The 17,589-nt window shown below is 34.2% G+C and overlaps 1 protein-coding gene across 6 annotated transcripts in view; it reads right to left on the reverse strand.

Moving 5' to 3' along the window:
* The window catches only part of FNDC3A (fibronectin type III domain containing 3A), a 146,776-nt gene that overhangs the window by 104,496 nt on the left and 24,691 nt on the right, over nucleotides 1-17,589 (reverse strand). For 4 of the 6 annotated variants that reach the window (XM_077752618.1, XM_077752619.1, XM_077752616.1 and 1 more), the window contains one exon: nucleotides 12,428-12,565. The exons of 1 other annotated variant lie outside the window; for it this stretch is intronic. In XM_077752618.1, the coding sequence (XP_077608744.1) occupies nucleotides 12,428-12,526 (99 nt within the window). In that variant the 5' untranslated portion in view covers nucleotides 12,527-12,565. Of the gene's footprint in view, nucleotides 1-12,427; nucleotides 12,566-17,589 lie in introns of those variants that run through there. One more of the 6 variants, XM_077752624.1, reaches the window with a different exon arrangement.

Genomic DNA, 17,589 nt, shown 5'->3' on the forward strand with positions numbered 1-17,589 from the left:
GACTTCAATCTATTTATTTTACAGTTTTGGGGCTACAAAAGTTGAACAAATGTTTGCTAAATTACTATCCATCTCTAAATAACGCCTAAACCTATCCTCTGGCTCTGAGACCAGGGTTAGCTGATAAAACTTTCTGTGATGATGGAAATATGCTATATGCGATCTGGTATCATAGCCTCCAGCTATATGTGCCTATACATATGGTCTGTGTGTGTACACAAGTGCTACTGAACTTTTAAAATGCAACTAGTGAACATGATAGACTGAATCTGTAGTCTTATTTACTTTTAATTTAATTAATTTAAATTAGTAGTTAATGACTACCATACCAGATGGTATAGTGTTAGATTTGCCAAGCTCCAAAATTACTTTTCGAACTACATGTATTTATTTGCCTTGATAAACTGCAGGCACCTCAACTTTGTCTAAATTTGAATTAATTATCTGACTTTCCTAGGAAATGGAGCTGAGAAACGGATTTCATCTAAATATACTATCAATTCACAAAAATGTATGAATTACTTACACATTGAAGTGTAAACTGACTTGTTTATAAGAACTTTAAATCAAGTTTTATTTGCATTTCACTAGATCCTGTCAATCTGTGGATACAAAGGCTTATGTAACATATTTCAGCAAATGTTTAAATAGAGATTAATACTTGAAAATGAAAGAAAAGGTCAATTATCAAATTACTAAATATGAGTTTAGTTTTTAGTCCTATGAAGGATAATAACTTGCAAACTTAGCTTTCTGTCTCTCAATAATAAATAAAAATGTTTAAAAAATTTAAAAAATAACTTGCAAACTTAGTTAAGAATTTATGCTTGATATCAGCATAGAGACAACTGAGATCTGTCAACCATCTTACCTACATAATTCATTTGTTGGCAAATAATAAAAGAGCACCAGTATATGTTAGTTTGTGGAGTTGGTGATACAAGTATGAGTCCATATGGGAGACAGTTACAATAATTATAATGCAAAGATAGAAGGGTACAGGGTAAAATATATGATAATTAGAAAATACTTATATAATTTTTTCTTTTTAGGCTCATTTGTGTTTATAATTGCTTTTTAGAAATAAAAGTACTGTGGTGAGAGCTCAGAGCCTGGAGCCTGCTTCGGATTCTGTGTCTCCCTCTCTCTGTTCCTCCCCCTGCTCATGCTCTCTCTCTCTCTCTCAAATATGAATAAACATTAAAAATATAAATAAAGAAAGAAAGAAAGAAAGAAAGAGTACTGTGATAGAAAAGAAATACAGATTTAGAATCAGGCAATTCTACATGCAAATTCTACTTTATGACTTAATAAATGTGTGGTTTTTAGGTTTTATTTAAACTCTGTGAACCTTAGCAACTTCTTCTCTAAAATATAGTGCGTATGGAGTGCCTGGGTGGCTCAGCTGGTTAAGCATTCAACTTCAGCTCGGGGCATGATCTCACAGTTCACGGGTTTGAGCCCTGCACTGGGTTCTGTGCTGACGGCTCAGAGCCTGGGACCTGCTTTGGATTCTGTGTCTCCCTCTCTCTCTGCCCCTTCCCACTCAGGCTCTCTCAAAAATAAATAAACATTAAAAAAATAATAAAAGAATATTATGAACAATTATATGCCAACAAATAGGGCAATCTGGAAGAAATGGACAAATTCCTAGAAACATATAAACTAACAAAACTGAAACAGGAAGAAATAGAAAATTTGACCAGACCCAGACCCAGAATTGAATCAGTAATCAAAAATCTTCCAATAATTAAGAGTCCAGGGCCGAAGGCTTTCCAGGGGAATTCTACCAAACATTTAAAGAATTAACACCTATTCTTTTGAAGGTGTTCCAAAAAATAGAAATGGAAGGAAAACTTCCAAACTAATTCTACTAGGCCAACATTACCTTGATTCCAAAACCAGATAAAGACCTCATTAAAAAGGAGAACTACAGACCAAAATTTCCCTGATGAAGATAGATGCAAAAATTCTCAACAAGATACCAGCATACTGGATCCAACAATACATTAAAATAATTATTCACCACAATCAAACTGGGTTCTATTCCTGGGATGCAGGGATGATTCAATACCTGCAAATCAATCAATGTGATACATCACATTAAAGAAAAGATAAGAACCACATGATCCTCTCAATAGATACAGAAAAAGCTTCTGACAAAACACAGCATTCTTTCTTGTAAAAATCCTCAAGAAAACAGGGATAGAAGGAACATACCTCAAGATCATAAAGGCCATATATGAAAGATCCACACAGTTAATATCATCCTCAGTGGGGAAAAACTGAGAGCTTTCTCCATAAGGTCAGGAACATGACAGGGATGTGCACTCTCATCACTGTTATTCAACACAGTGTTGGAAGCCCTAGCCTCAGCAATCAGACAACAAAAAGAAATAAAAGGCATCCAATTGGCAAGGAGAAAGTCAAATGTTCACTCTTCATAGATGACATGATACTCTATGTGGAAAACCCAAAAGACTATACCAAAAAACTACCAGAACCGATACATGAATTCAGCACAGTCACAGGATATAAAATCAATGTACAGAAACTAGTTGCATTTCTATACACTAAATAATGAAGCAACAGAATGAGAAATCAAGGAATCGATCCCATTTATAATTGCACCAAAACCCCTAAAATACATAGGAATAAACCTAACCAAATAGATGAAAAATCTATATACTAAAAACTATAGAAAGCTTATGAAAGAGGGGCACCTGGGTGGCTCAGTCGGTTAAACATCCAACTTTAGCTCAGGTAATGATCTCACAGTTTGTGGATTTGAGTCCCACATCGGGCTCTGTGCTGCCAGCTCAGAGCCTGGAGCCTGCTTCAGATTCAGAGCCTGGAGCCTGTTTCAGATTCAGTCTCCCTCTCTCTCTGCCCCTCCCCTGCTCATGCTCTTTCTCTGTCTCAAAAATAAATACTAAAAAAATTTTTTTTAAAAAGAAAGCTTATGAAAGAAATTTAAGACACACACAAAAAAGGAAAAATATCCATGCTCATGGATTGGAAGAACAAATACTGTTAAAAGGTCAATACTACCCAAAGCAATCTATATATTCAATGCAATCTCTATCAGAATTCTTCACAGAGCTAAAACAAACAATTCTAAAATTTGTTGGAACCAGAAAAGACCCTGAACAGCTAAAGTAATGCTGAAAAAGGAAAGCAAAGCTGGAGTCATCACAGTTCTGTACTTCAAGCCGTATTACAAAACTATAATCATCAAGACAGTATGGCACTGGCACAAAAACAGACACTCAGATCAATGGAACAGAATAGAGAATCCAGAAATGAACCCACAAACATATGGCCAACTAATCTTTGACAAAGCTGGAAAGAGTATCCAATGGAAAAAAGACAAGTCTCTTTAGCAAGTGGTGCTGGGAAAGTGGACAGTGACATGCAGAAAAATGAACCTGGACCACTTTCTTACACCATACACAAAAACAAACTCAAATGGATGAAAGATCTAAACATAAGACAGGAAACTATCAAAATCCTTGAGGAGAAAGCAGGCAAGAAAGAACCTCTCTGACTTCAGCGGCAGCAACTTATTACTCAACACATCTCCAGAGACAAGGGAACAAAAGCAAAAATGAACTATTGGGACCTTATGAAAATAAAAAAGCTTCTGCACAGTAGGCAACTAAATGGGAATTAAAAACTAAAAGGCAACCAATGGAATAGGAGAAGATATTTGCATACAACATATCAGATAAAGGCTTAGTACCCAAAATCTATAAAGAACTTATCAAGCTCAACACCCAAAACACAAATAATCCAGGGAAGAAATGGGCAAAAGACATGAATAGACACTTCTCCAAAGAAGACGTCCAGATGGTCAACCAACACATGAAAAAATGCTCAATATCACTCATTATCAGGGAACTACAGATCAAAACCATAGTGAGATACCACCTCACACCTGTCAGAATGGCTAACGTTAACAACTCAGGCAACAACACATGTTGGCGAGGATGTGGATAAAGAGGATCTCCTTTGCACTGCTGGTGGGAATGCAAACTGGTGCAGCCACTCTGGAAAACCAGAGTATGGAGGTTCCTCAAAAAATTAAAAACAAAAAAACAAAAAAAAATTTTCAGAGTGTATTCAGATGACACTAAATTAAAGATTAATTTGTGGCTATACAACTTACAACCATACTAATTTAAAACATAATTTATAGCTATACATTTTAAAATTTATAACTATACAAATTTTCTCTTCTGTTCTACAGCCAAGTTTCATAGTTATAAGAGGTCTTGCCATTTGAGAGTGTTATAAGTATATAATAATTAAATGGCGAAGAGTGCCTTAAAATAAAACAAAAATTAAAAACAGAACTACCCTATGACCTAGCAACTGCAGTACTAGGTATTTATCTAAGGGATACAGGTACACTGTTTTGAAGAGGCACATGCACCCCAATTTGTAGCAGCACTATTGACAATAGCCAAAGTATGGAAAGAGTCCAAATGTCCACTGGTGGATGAATGGATAAAGATGTGGTACACACACACACACACACAGGGAGTATTACTCAGCAATCATAAAGAATGAAATCTTGCCATTTGCAACTACATGGATGGAACTAGAGGGTATTATGCTAAGCGAAATTAGTCACAGAAAGACAAATATCATAGAACTTCACTCATATGAGGACTTTAAGATACAAAAGAGAAGGAAGGGAAGCAAAAACAATATAAAAACAGGGAGGGGGACAAAAACATAGGAGACTCAAATACGGAGAACAGAAAGTTACTGGACAGGTTATGGAAGGGGGGATGGTTAAATGCGTAAGGGGCATTACGGAATGTACTCCTGAAATCACTGTTGTACTATATGCTAACTAATTTGGATGTAAATAAAAAAAAAAATCTTGCTTTATATTAAGCTAATACATACATACAAAAAAGATCATGAGAAAAATTATCCTTATAAGATGGCTTTTCATTTAATATCTCTTATTACAGAAAAGCAAAGAATTTTTAGAATTCTGTGGATAATTTTCATTTGAATGTTCCTATTTGCTCAGTGCTGCTTACAAGACATTCTTTACTTCCTCCTCGTATCAGCCCAAATTATATTTCTTAAAAGTCAACATTTTCTACAGGATTCTAAGGCACAAGGGTTGATAAACTATAGTCACATAACTAAAGGGGTAGGAATTATTCTAACTATAGACTATCTAGTAGTTATCTAACAGAATATGAATTATTTTTAGAGTAGAAACCATCAAAACTCCATAACCATTGTATTTCATTTAAGATTCTGTTCCTTTGAAATCTGATGAACTTTCAAAATAGAATTAAATGTATACATATATATTTCACTAAAATACCATAAAACTTAATTTTGCCATATTAGCTTTAATTATATGAAAACACGTTGCTATTGACTTCTCAGATGAAATAGCGTGCCAATTCTAATTTTCTTGAAAACAAGAAGAGATACATACTTTAAAATGAACAAATGAAATGATATTGGTCCAAATCAGTAAGAATACTATTTTATTATTTTGTGCCAAATATAAAAATATATACTAGTTTGTTTACACCCTCTGTAACTTTTTTTAACTGAGATTTTTAGGAAGCTTTTTTTTTCTTTAAATAGACTACCTTAAAATTTACACCCAATTTATAAAACTGATTTTATTACGTCTTATAACAAGAACCAGCACAATAATTTGCACATTGTACCTGAATAAGTGAGATGACATTTTTTTCCATGTAGCACAACTTACTGCCCGAGTTTTTAAAATTATGTGCTTATATAAAGGTGCTTCTATAAAAGCAGATTTTCAGATCTGTACCTATGTACCTTTTTATATCTTTAGGGAAAAGTTAATAGTTAATATTGACATTTTAAAAAAGTATTTGACTTTCTTTTTTTTTTAATATTTTTATTTATTTCTAGGAGAGAGAGAGAGAGACAGCGTGAGCAGGGGAGGGTCAGAGAGAGAGAGAGAGACACAGAATCTGAAATAGGCTCCAGGCTCTGAGCTAGCTGTCAGCACAGAGCCCGACGCGGGGCTCGAACCCACGAACCGCGAGATCATGACCTAAGCGAAAAGTCGGACGCTTAACCGACTAAGCCACCCAGGTGCCCCAGTATTTGACTTTCTTATGTAACATAGAAAGTGGTATGGTGTAGACATTTTGGAGAAACAAACTCCAATGGGAAAGAAGAGGTTGGTTTAATGTTTGAATTCTAACCTTTCCAAAAACTTTTAAGGACAAGGCAATTAGAAAACAGCCATTTTGTTTGCCAGGCAAAGCTACAGAGCAATCAGAAGACTAATATGGGCCATGAAATTTTTAGGATTAAAGATCTGGATTAGAATCATGAGGCCAAAAATTACTGTCATAAAGGTATGAGCTATTATTTTATTTTCTTTTTTTAATTTTTTTTAATGTTTTATTTATTTCTAGGAGAGAGAGAGAGAGAGAGAGACAGTGTGAGCAGGGGAGGGTCAGAGAGAGAGGGAGTCACAGACTGAAACAGGCTCCAGGCTCTGAGCTGGCAGTCAGCACAGAGCCCGATGCAGGGCTCGAACCCACGGACCGCGAGATCATTACCTAAGCGAAAGTCGGATGCTTAACCGACTAAGCCACCCAGGAGCCCCATGAGCTATTATTTTAGAGTCTCAGTAATTTCACCCCTAAGATTTACTAAATGCTTACAGTTTGGTTAGTAAAGAACTTGACTCAGTATGTGACACAATGGAAAAGATCAAATGGTACCTATTATTTTTATTGTTTCTACTTATATATTCCCCAAACACCTCAAATTCAATTGAAGTTCTCTCATACTCTCTCAAATATTTTCTATCCGTTTGCCTTATTCTAGAAGATTTTATTATTTTCCCAAATATTTGCAGCTTCTCCCTTGGGCAAGATTATCCTTCGCCACTTACTGATTGCATGTTTTGCCATGTGACTTGCAATGGATAATGAAACATGGGTGGAGGTCAGCATGCAGGTCACCATGATCTCTGTCATGATACCATCAACATTCTACATATAGGCTGGGTCTCAAGTGAAAATGACATGAAGCACAGCCAGACGACCTGTCAAAGACATGTAGTATATGCAATAACCCTTTCGGTAAACTATAGAGACTGATAGGATGTTTGTAACTATGAAGGAGCCTTGCCTATCCTGACTGAGTAGATTTATCTTAGAGAACATGGCCTTGACTTGACATCCACCTAAGTACTCAAAGAAAGAGTCTAGGAAAATTTTTACCCTCTTTCTGTTTTGTTCTATGGCCAGCTGTTCATCCATTCTGGTCAATTCTACCTCCCTAATATTTCTCAAATTGTGCATCATTAATATGATGCTTTCTTTTTTTATCTATTACTACAATATTTCCTTTCTCCAGGTTTGCTCCCCTTAAACATTTAAATCTGCATTAGTAAGACTAATGTATTTATTTTCTTTTAAATATTTCAAATGCCTATCACAATTATAAGTGCTTAAACAGTTATTAAATTCATAAATGTCATAAAACTCAAATTTTCTTAAACACTTTAATACCGCTTAAATACCAAATATATACAGATTATTTCAGTAATACTGACATTCATTTCTAAGCTTAACACAAAAGTATTAATTGCTTAAGTTTGATTTACTTCATCATTTCTATGCTTAGGTCAAAGAGAACTCTAGGCTGAAAAGTCTTCACTGAACAAGTTCTACCAAATATTTAAGAAAGGTATCAGAGTTGGGTTTTTTGTTGTTGTTGTGTTAATAGATTCTCTATATAAGTGAGATAATACAGTATTTGTTTTTCTCTGTTTGACTTACTTTACTTACCATAATGGCCTCAAAGTCCAGTCACATTGTGGCAAATGGCAGGATTTCTTTTTTTTAATGACCTAACAGTATTCCATGTATGTATGTATGTTTGTAGGTATGTATGTATGTGCTACAAACACACATACCACAACTTCTTTACCCAATCATCCACTGATGGATACTTAGGACTGTTTCCATGTCTTGGCTACTGTGAATACATGAGAGTGCAGATAACTTTTTGTAAGTAATTGTTTCCTTCAGATGAATACCCAGAAGAATTGCTGGAACATATAGTAGCTATAGTTTTAATTTTTTGAGGAATCTCCATACTATTTTCCATAGTGGTTGCACCAATTTATATTCCCATCAATAATGTACAAGAGTTTCCTTTTCCTTGTACGCTCACCAACACTTATTTCTTGTCTGCCAGTTACTAAAGCTAGCCAATCCTAAGCTGTTTCTTTACCTACTTTACCTTTCCTGCAGAAACAACAGTAATGGCTTTAGCCTAGATTTGCTCTTGTTCCTGCCTCCTGACCAATATCTGAAGCTTTCTTCATGCGCTGACGTGCCCCCTTCTTTCAGGAAACAGAAGTAAAAAAAATTTATTTCAATAGCATTAGCCTCTTCATGTTATTACTCAGTCACCTCCATAATTTAAAAGCCTGCCAGTACAAATAAGACAATTACACAATAACAATAACAAAAAGATTAATGCAATGGAGAAGAATCTGGGGGGAAAAAAGCCAGATATGCTGAGTTTTGACAGATCTTAACCCAAAGTTTAAACAGAGTCAATCATTTTGGAAGATACATAAATAGAAATTAGAGAAGGTAAAGTTAAGTAAAGAAACAGCTGAACCACATAAGAAACCAAAATACATGAACTTTTCTTTTGATGGTGGCAACAGTGAATAGAGCTAGGAACATTCCATGCAGATTTGGAGGTTCTAACAGACAGCACAAGCACTCACATATTCTTTACCTCCTCTATCAGGAAAGGATATAATCTCAAATCAAGCACATTCTTGAGAATGAACAGAAGTACAGCCATTTTGGAAAATAAGCTGGCAATTTTTAACAAAGTGAAACATACAATACAGCTATTATGCTCTTAGGTATTTATCCAATTGAGCTGAAAACTTATGTCCATCCAAAAACTTACATATGAATTTTTTTAAAGTTTATTTACTTTATTTTGAGAGAAACAGACAGTGCACTTGAGAAGGGTAGGGGCAGAGAGAGAGGGAGAGAAGGAATCCCAAGCAGGCTCTGTGCAGAGCCCTGACGTGGGGCTCAATTTCACAAACTGTGAGATTATGATCTGAGCCAAAATCAACTGACTGAGCCACCCAGGCGCCCAGACCTGCATATTAATGTTTAAAGCAGTTTTATTTATAACTGCTAAAAACTGGAAAGAATCAAGCTGTCCTTCAATAGGTGAATGGATCAACAAACTGGTACATTCATCAAGGAAGTATTATCCAATAATAAAAATAAGAGTTATTAAGCCACAAAAAGAAATTGTCTAGACCATATTGCTAAATGAAAAGAAGTGTCTGAAAAGGCTACATACTCTATGAATCCAACTAAATGACATTCTGGAAAAGATAAACGTACAGCAACAGTAAAAATATTAGTGTTGCTAAGGGCGGGTGGGGTGGAGAAAGTGGGATGGAGAAAAGAATAAATTGATAGAACATAGGGGGATTTTTAGGGCAGTGAAACTATTTGTTATAATATAATGGTGATATATGATATTATACATTTGTCAAAACCCATACAATTGTATTATACCAAGAGTGAACCTTAATATAAACTGTGGAACTTTATCAAATATTGGTTTGTTGATTGTACCAAATGTAGCACACCAACAGAAAATGTCAACAACAGGGGAAACTATGTGGAAGAGGTGGTATGAAAGAAGTTCTTTGCTCAATTTTTCTGTAAAATTGAAACTACTATAAAAATAAAATCTACTAATAAAAAGATAGGAAGAATGAGGATTCTACTAACACAAAAAGCAGCTCAGATGCTGCCACTCAAGGAATGACAAAAGTCTATTACAGCTTCCCTAAAAGTAATACTAGTAGCAATGATGTAAGGTGGGATTCCTTCTAGTATATATAATTCATAAGCCAAAAGGCCTACTTTGTATAACATGACATACTACCAAATACAGAACCAGAAAATATTGATGAAGTGATCATCTGAAGGGCCAACTATAAAATCAATTTGCTTTCAAGAGGTGGAACAGAAATCATCCCATTATATATTCCCAAGAATTAGCATAATATTCCCCCAAAAGTCAGGACAAGCAGTACTCTGTTATTGTGATTTTTTAATATCATGCATATACATGATACTTTCCTCTGTCAAGAACTGTCTTTTAGTTTGCTTCTCTACTATAGGCATCAACCGGGTGGTATCACATATCCACAGGTAAGCTCTAACTAGGCCATGCTTGGCACCCCAGTAAGTTCCTGAGTTAAGACAAAGAAATGCCTGTTGTCAAGTTTATTAAACTCCCAATTCTGTTACCTACTTTTGTTCAGTTTCATACATTTTACCACAGCTATCAGTCCACTCTCTTTAGTGTATATCCTTCATAACCATCCCTTAGTTTTTTGATCCACTGCTCACTATAACTATCTCTATTGATTTAAGTGCTGACTGGCATGTCTATCAAGTTTCCTCAGTCTTTTAAACATTTATTGAGTGCTTCAATTCAGATTCAGCAAACATTCACTGAGCTCCTTCAGGCTCATTTTGCCTCATAGCTACAGTCACTCTAACAAGCAATCTATTATTACCTCCACTTTATAGAGAAGCAAACACACTCAGAGAAGTTAAATAACTTGTCTTAGGCCACCCAAATCAAATCTAAATCTATCAGTCAGGTCCAGTGCTCCTTCTACTCATCTTTATCTTTCCCCATATCAAATAACAATACACTCTGCTAGTTAGAATTTAAGGCTTAACTCTACCTCCTGAAACTTGTTTTTCAAACCCTACCTAAAATCACATCCCCTAGATCCACTGATCCCCACACTGACCTTTCAAATCCTGCTCTAGTGGATTCTTCTATTCTTAGCTCCTTTCTCTATACCCAACTACACCACTACTGTAAGATGCTATCTATGGTGCCCTCAAGATTTCAATAAAAATTCTACTGACAGAATCTCCTTTTTGGAGAAATAAGTCAAGAGCATCATTGTCTTGTTTCAGCCTACTGTCTTCCCCCTTTACAGACTATACACTATAGCAACTTGTCAATGAACTGTAATTAACTGCTTAACAGATTCTTTTACACATTAAGTTATAAAAAACTTGAAGCCAGTGACAGGCCTGAAGAAATAGTGATAACTAAAGACATTCTCAGAGCCTCAAAGTAAATGGATATCTGCCACATCCATTGTTTTTGGAAGAAAAAAAATCTTAACAGACTTAACTTTGACCATGAAAAATAAGCTTAGTGAAACGAACTTCTTGCTAAAAGCTATTTGAGTACATGTGAAAATTGCAATCAAGATATACTTTTTTTTGCATTTTTATACAAACCAGAAAAATTCAGAACCCAAGCCAATTGCTCTTGATTTTTCAATAGCAAGGTTAACACAGTAGCTTCTTATTTTGAAAGCAAATCATAATTTTCCACTTTAGATATTAAGTTTGTCAATTAACAAAACGTGATTATTTTTTCTTAGTCTCCCTAGGAGGTAGAAAGAATAATGGTTAGGATCAGAAACTTTGTGTGATCCTGAGACTGTCTAAAATTCATTTGGTTTCACATGCAAAATAGGAACAAGTATACTCACCTCTTAGGATTATTGAAAGCATAAGATGATAAAGTTCTTAGCACAATGTTTTTTACATAGTGAACACTCAAAAAGTTCCTTTCTCATTATTATTTATTATGTCATGTCCTTAAGTCTTTGTTTCCCTACCTGTAATATTAAAATCCCTACCATACAAGGCAGTTGTGAGAATTAAACATACTGCTTGGTGCAAGTTTGGTACTTATGAAAGTCCATCATTCCCAACCCTTTAGCATTACTGAGGAAATCACAAGTCAAAAAATAACAAAACTTATAAAGCCCTCAGTTGGAGAAAAAATACACTAGCTCTTAGGAATTATGTATTTGCTTTTGGGTGAGAAGAGTCTGGTGAGAAGAGTAGGAAGAAAAAAAAGATAACAGTTTTATTATTATATAATGTAGACAATCATTTAATCACATAATTAAGTCATGATTTCAAAACAATTTGAAGTAATGATTTATAATAATCATTAAAATGCAAGGTTAAACTTAGTTAAAAACCAATCAGGGACAAATACATGGTCTAAACTAAAACAAAAAACAACTTTAGTGGCAACTAAATATACACACAAGAAATTGACACCCTAATTAGAATAAAAAATAAAGACTTTAAACATTAATTAGAAGCAACTTCAAAAACAGTCTCATTATTTTATTGTCTTATAAAACCAAAACACCATTTTGAACTGGGGTTTAAGATCTAAATTAACAGGAACCCACTATTGTGAAGTTTCATTCTGCACTCTTCTGAAAGAAATACATGCATACTAGACACAGGAAACACTTCAGTGTCCTTACCTGTTGTGTTCCATCTGCACTTACAATAGGGGCAGATAGAAGAGAAATATCACTACTTAAAATCTGAGCTGTATCCAGTAGTGGTGGATGTTCTGCCATTATCAATAAGACATTAATATACCGGATAACCTTCCAATTCTGAAAAACAAAAATATATAGCCATCTGTGTGTACATCCTCAAAAATATATTAAAATGTAATACATTCAAGATTTATCTCATTCTTTAACCTAAAAAGATATTCTTGTCAAAAGAAATTTTATAATTCTCTGTTAACTGTTTTTTTCTGTCAACAGACCACTTAAGGAAATAGATTTCTTACAAATTAACCAACTGTATGTCAATGTAGACAGTCAATTAAGATATATTAAAACCAATATATGAGCAGCATCTATTTAAATTCCATGTCTGTGCCTCTATCCCTTCCATCTCTATACCATGTTTATTTAACCACCATTATTCTAATGAAATACTAGTTAATATTTAGTATGGCATAGGGACTAAAATTCAAAGACTGAGTGAGCAATTCTACTACTAATTTTTTTCTGTAAGCAGAGAGGTGATTATGAAAATGCAATCCCTCCACCCCATCCTAGAAACTACACACGAATTATGATTTGTCACTACTTCCTCAGAGAAAAATGGTAGAAAATTTTGCTCAGGATTAGAATAAAAACCTTCAAGTTTTAAGTTCTGACATTGGTCTTCCATCATTCTGGTTGTATTATTCTTTTCTAAGTGACACCTATTTTACAATGAGCCAAATCATGACAGTGATGAAAAGCGCATACATTTAGAAATCTTTAACTGCAGGCATAGTAACACTTATATAAAAAGCAAAAGACTTAAGGTAAGCAAAACTAAGGTACTATATAAAATATCAGGTAATTACAAGTCAAGCTGAATTGAGCTCAATCATAAATACTACCAAATTTATACTAAAAAGCAAAATTACAAATATTTTTGGATACTTGGAAAATTCTGAAATTCAGTAGTGTCAAGATGTTTAACTTTTGTAAGTATTAAACTCTTGTTGTTTATTTTAAAATCCTGAATCTTTGCAGAAACTCTCAAACAGGTTGATTTAACCTAAAAATAAATTTCTATTTAGATGTATAAAAACTGCTGTTAAGGTTTTTAAAAAATATTTAATATAGGTATCTACATCAAGATTTTATACTGAAGACCACAGTAAGCAATATTTTATATTATGTTACTACCTCATAACAATGCATGTCATTAAACACATTATATATGTTATAATTATATACACATATAATACACATATATTTATAATGTGTTTAACACACATATTACTATATATATAAACACATTTCATATATATATAACATTCATATAAAAAGGGGAAAATCTAACTCCTGGCTTAATCTGTATTGCTGTATTTCTTTTTTTTAAGTTTATTTATTTTGAGAGAGAGAAACAGAGTGAGAGCATGAGCAGAGGAGGGGCAGAAAGAGAGAGAATCCTAAGCGGGCTCTGTTCTGTCAGCACAGAGCCCAATTAGGGGCTCAATCTCATAAACAATGAGATCAAGACCTGAGACAAAATCAAGATGCCTCACCTGAGACAATCCGATGATTAACCAACTGAGCCACCTAGGCACCCCTGTACTGCTGTATTTCTTAAAGTATGATAAAAGCAGTGAGTTAATCATGTCAAATAATTTCACTCTATGAATATGTAAAAAGTTGTAAGATAGGAAAGAGGACAATGTATTCTTTTCCCTCTTGCATGTCAAAGAAATAGGGAAGCTGACAGGGCTAACCAGAGAAAGTTTAAAGATAATTCATTTTGTAAAATTAGTAAATTAAAGAAAACAGCAAACCATTGAGTATTTTTTGTCATTATATTGTTTATAATATTTTACATAACATCTTTAACTAAAACTGCAAACCACAGTATTACTTCAACTTTAGAAAGTAATGCTGAAGATATAACTGTAATTTGATTTTAAGAGGTGGAATGGAAGCTTTACAAACAGGAACACAAATTTCTTCGGAAACTCTAGTTAATTCTAAAAATAGCACTATTATAGACTGTATCGGAAGCCACATGCTATGTTTTAACATTATCATTCCATTTAAGGCGTTATCTCTAATTTTATTCTTTTCAAAGTTCTAGCATATTAGAAGTTTCATTCATGAATTGCTTTCTTGCATGGCTATACCCATCACACTACATGCAAAGGTTTTTAAGCTTGCAAATTAGAAATTACAGCCATGCAACTGAAATGATGCATTTAGAAACATATATATTCCTTTCAATCCTGTGTAGAGAACACTGTCAGCTTTTTCTTTCAATTTCTTCTAATTCTGTCATTCCTACCTTCTACATTTTCATCTCATCTTGTGACTGTAAACACCCACTTGTCTTAAGTTATGCATCTATTTTTGTTTTTTAATGACATAACATTTGATATATGCAAAAAAATGGGAGGAAGAATTTGATGCATTTGCTAATTTTCATGGAATAAATATTCCCCTATAGTTCATTTCAAGCTACCATGGTTTAAAAACTGACCTGAAAAGTCCCGATTTTTAACAATCAACTTTTGTATACAAGTACAAGATGGCTCTGTAATATCACTATTATCTATACTCTACATATCAATATTTATTTATATAGCAATAATATAATAAAATATTAACATTTGGGAAATCTGGGTGAAGAAAAGCTAGATATATCTGTACTACCCTTGCAACGTTTAAGTCTGAAATTTTAATTAGTGTCAAATTAAACAGTATTTAAAAAATTAACACCAGGTAGACTGCAGATCTGAATGTAAAAGGTAAAACAAAAAAGCTTCTAAAAGATAATATACAAGAGTATCTTCATAACCACAAGACAGAGAAAGATTTTTGAAACAGAGTACAAATTATATTTCTTAAAACAAAGAAAAAGAATGATATATTGAACTTCATTAAAATTAAGAACTACTAGTCATTAAGAAATATCTTTTATAAGTGAAAAGGCAAGTGACAAACTGAGAGAAGCTACTTACGATATATATAACTGAAAGAGAACACATAGTTAGCATTTGTACAGGCCCCCTACAAATTGATTTAAAAAAAATGCCAAGAGATTTGAATATGCTCTTCACAAAAGTGGAAATTCAAGAGGCCAATAAACATATAAAAAGATTCTCAAATTCATTAACTACTAGGAAAAAGCTAATTAAAAATCATAATGAAATGCCATCATATACTCACTAGAATGATAAAAATGAAAAAGAAAAAGACTAACAATATCAAGCATCAACGAGGCTAAGGAACAAATGGCATACTCATATGGAATGGGAGTTGAAGTTATAAAATCCCTTTGATATTATTTACTAAAGCTGAACATATAAATATTCTATGACCCAGTTATTATCTGGTTATTAGCTCCTAGTCTACCAAAAAGAAATGCATGCATATGTGCACCAGAAGACACGTACGTGAAGGTGTATATAACACAGTGTTTACTAACCCTAAACTGTTAACAACTTAGTCCCTGGACAACAAGTGGTATCTAATCTATCCAATGGACTACTATATAGCCATGAAAATTAATGAACCAATGAACAGGGAACAACACAGATAAATTTCACAAATACATTGTGAATGAAAAACAAAATACATACAGCATAGTTTTATTGATAGAAAATTCAAAACAATAAAAACCAATCTATGTGTTAAGTCAGAATAGGTAATTGTCTTTGGAGAAGGAGAAATGAGGAGAACTTGGAAGGGCATGAAGGAAGTTTCTGAGGTGCTGATGATAAAAACACACAACAAACTAGGAATAGAAGGGAACTACTCAACATAATAAAGGCAACAGACGGCCTATGTTGGAGTAGCACCCCTGATGAGAGGAGTCACCTTTGGGGTCCTTCTTCTTCCCTTTTCTTGAAGGACAATACATGTTTACAGCCTGCCTTCATTCCCTTCTGATTTCTCAGTTTCCTTTAGTCCCAGGTAGCAATGTTTCTCTAGTATAATTCCATCTCTTTTCCAGGCTTCTGTTGAGATGCTGATTAGGTCCATGGTCTACACCCACATTAAAATCCTTATCAAAAAGGCTAGTCAAACAGTTTTGGTGTTCTCTTCAGAGCATGCTTTCTTATTCTTTGCAGTAAGGGTAGACTGAAAATTTTCCAAATCTTTAAGTTCTGGTTCCTTCTTTGCCTAATAAATCCTTCTTCAGTTCACGTCTCCATTTTATTATAAGCAGTGAGAAGGAACCAAGATACCCCTTCAACGCTTTGCTTCAGAACATCCTCAGCTAATAACCCATTTTTATTTATCACTGTCAAGTTCTACTTTCCATAAAACATTAGAACATGAACACAACTCGGCCAAATTCTTTGCTGTTTTATAATAAGGATCATCTTTTTTTTCCATTACCCAATGACAAGGTTCCTCATTCCCACCTGAGATCTCTTCAAAATGACCTTTACCATCCACATTTCTATCAACATTCTGTTCATTATTTATGTACTCTCTAAGAAGATGGAAGTTTTCTCTTCAGCTCTCTCCTTTTCTTTCTGAGCTCTCATCAGTTGTCATTAGCAGCCTCTTAAAAACAATCTCGGCTTTTTTCAGCATACACTTCAGATTTTTTCCAGTTTCTACCCCTTACCCAATTCCAAAGCCCCCTCCACATTTTTAAGATATTTGTTACAGCAGCATTCCTCACTGGTAACCATTACTATCTTAGTCAGTTTGGGCTGCTAGAACAAAGTACCACAGACTGGGTGGCTTAAACAATATGCATTTATTTATCATAGTTCTGGAGGCCAGGAAGTACAAAATCAGGGTGCCAGCATGGTCATGTTCTTGGTGAGGGCCCTCTTCCTGGTCAGCAGATGGCTACCTTCTTGCTGTATCCTCATACGGCCAAGAGAAAGCTCTAGTCTTTTCCTCTTCTTATACGTACACTAATCCATAATGGGGGTTCCACCTTCATAAACCTCAATAACTCCCCAAAGCCCACCTCCAAACATGATCACATTGAGGGTTAGGGTTTCAGTCTTCAGTCTATAACACTATTAGGTTTAGATATAGTACTATCCTTTCTCTCTTAGTCACTACAGGAATTCTGAATCTATAATAATTTTTTACTCATATATTTTGCTATTTTTCTTCCCTAATCTCCCCATTTG

This window comes from Crocuta crocuta, unplaced genomic scaffold (assembly GCF_008692635.1).
Source record: "Crocuta crocuta isolate KB4526 unplaced genomic scaffold, BGI_CrCroc_1.0 scaffold190, whole genome shotgun sequence".
Taxonomy (NCBI): domain Eukaryota; kingdom Metazoa; phylum Chordata; class Mammalia; order Carnivora; family Hyaenidae; genus Crocuta; species Crocuta crocuta.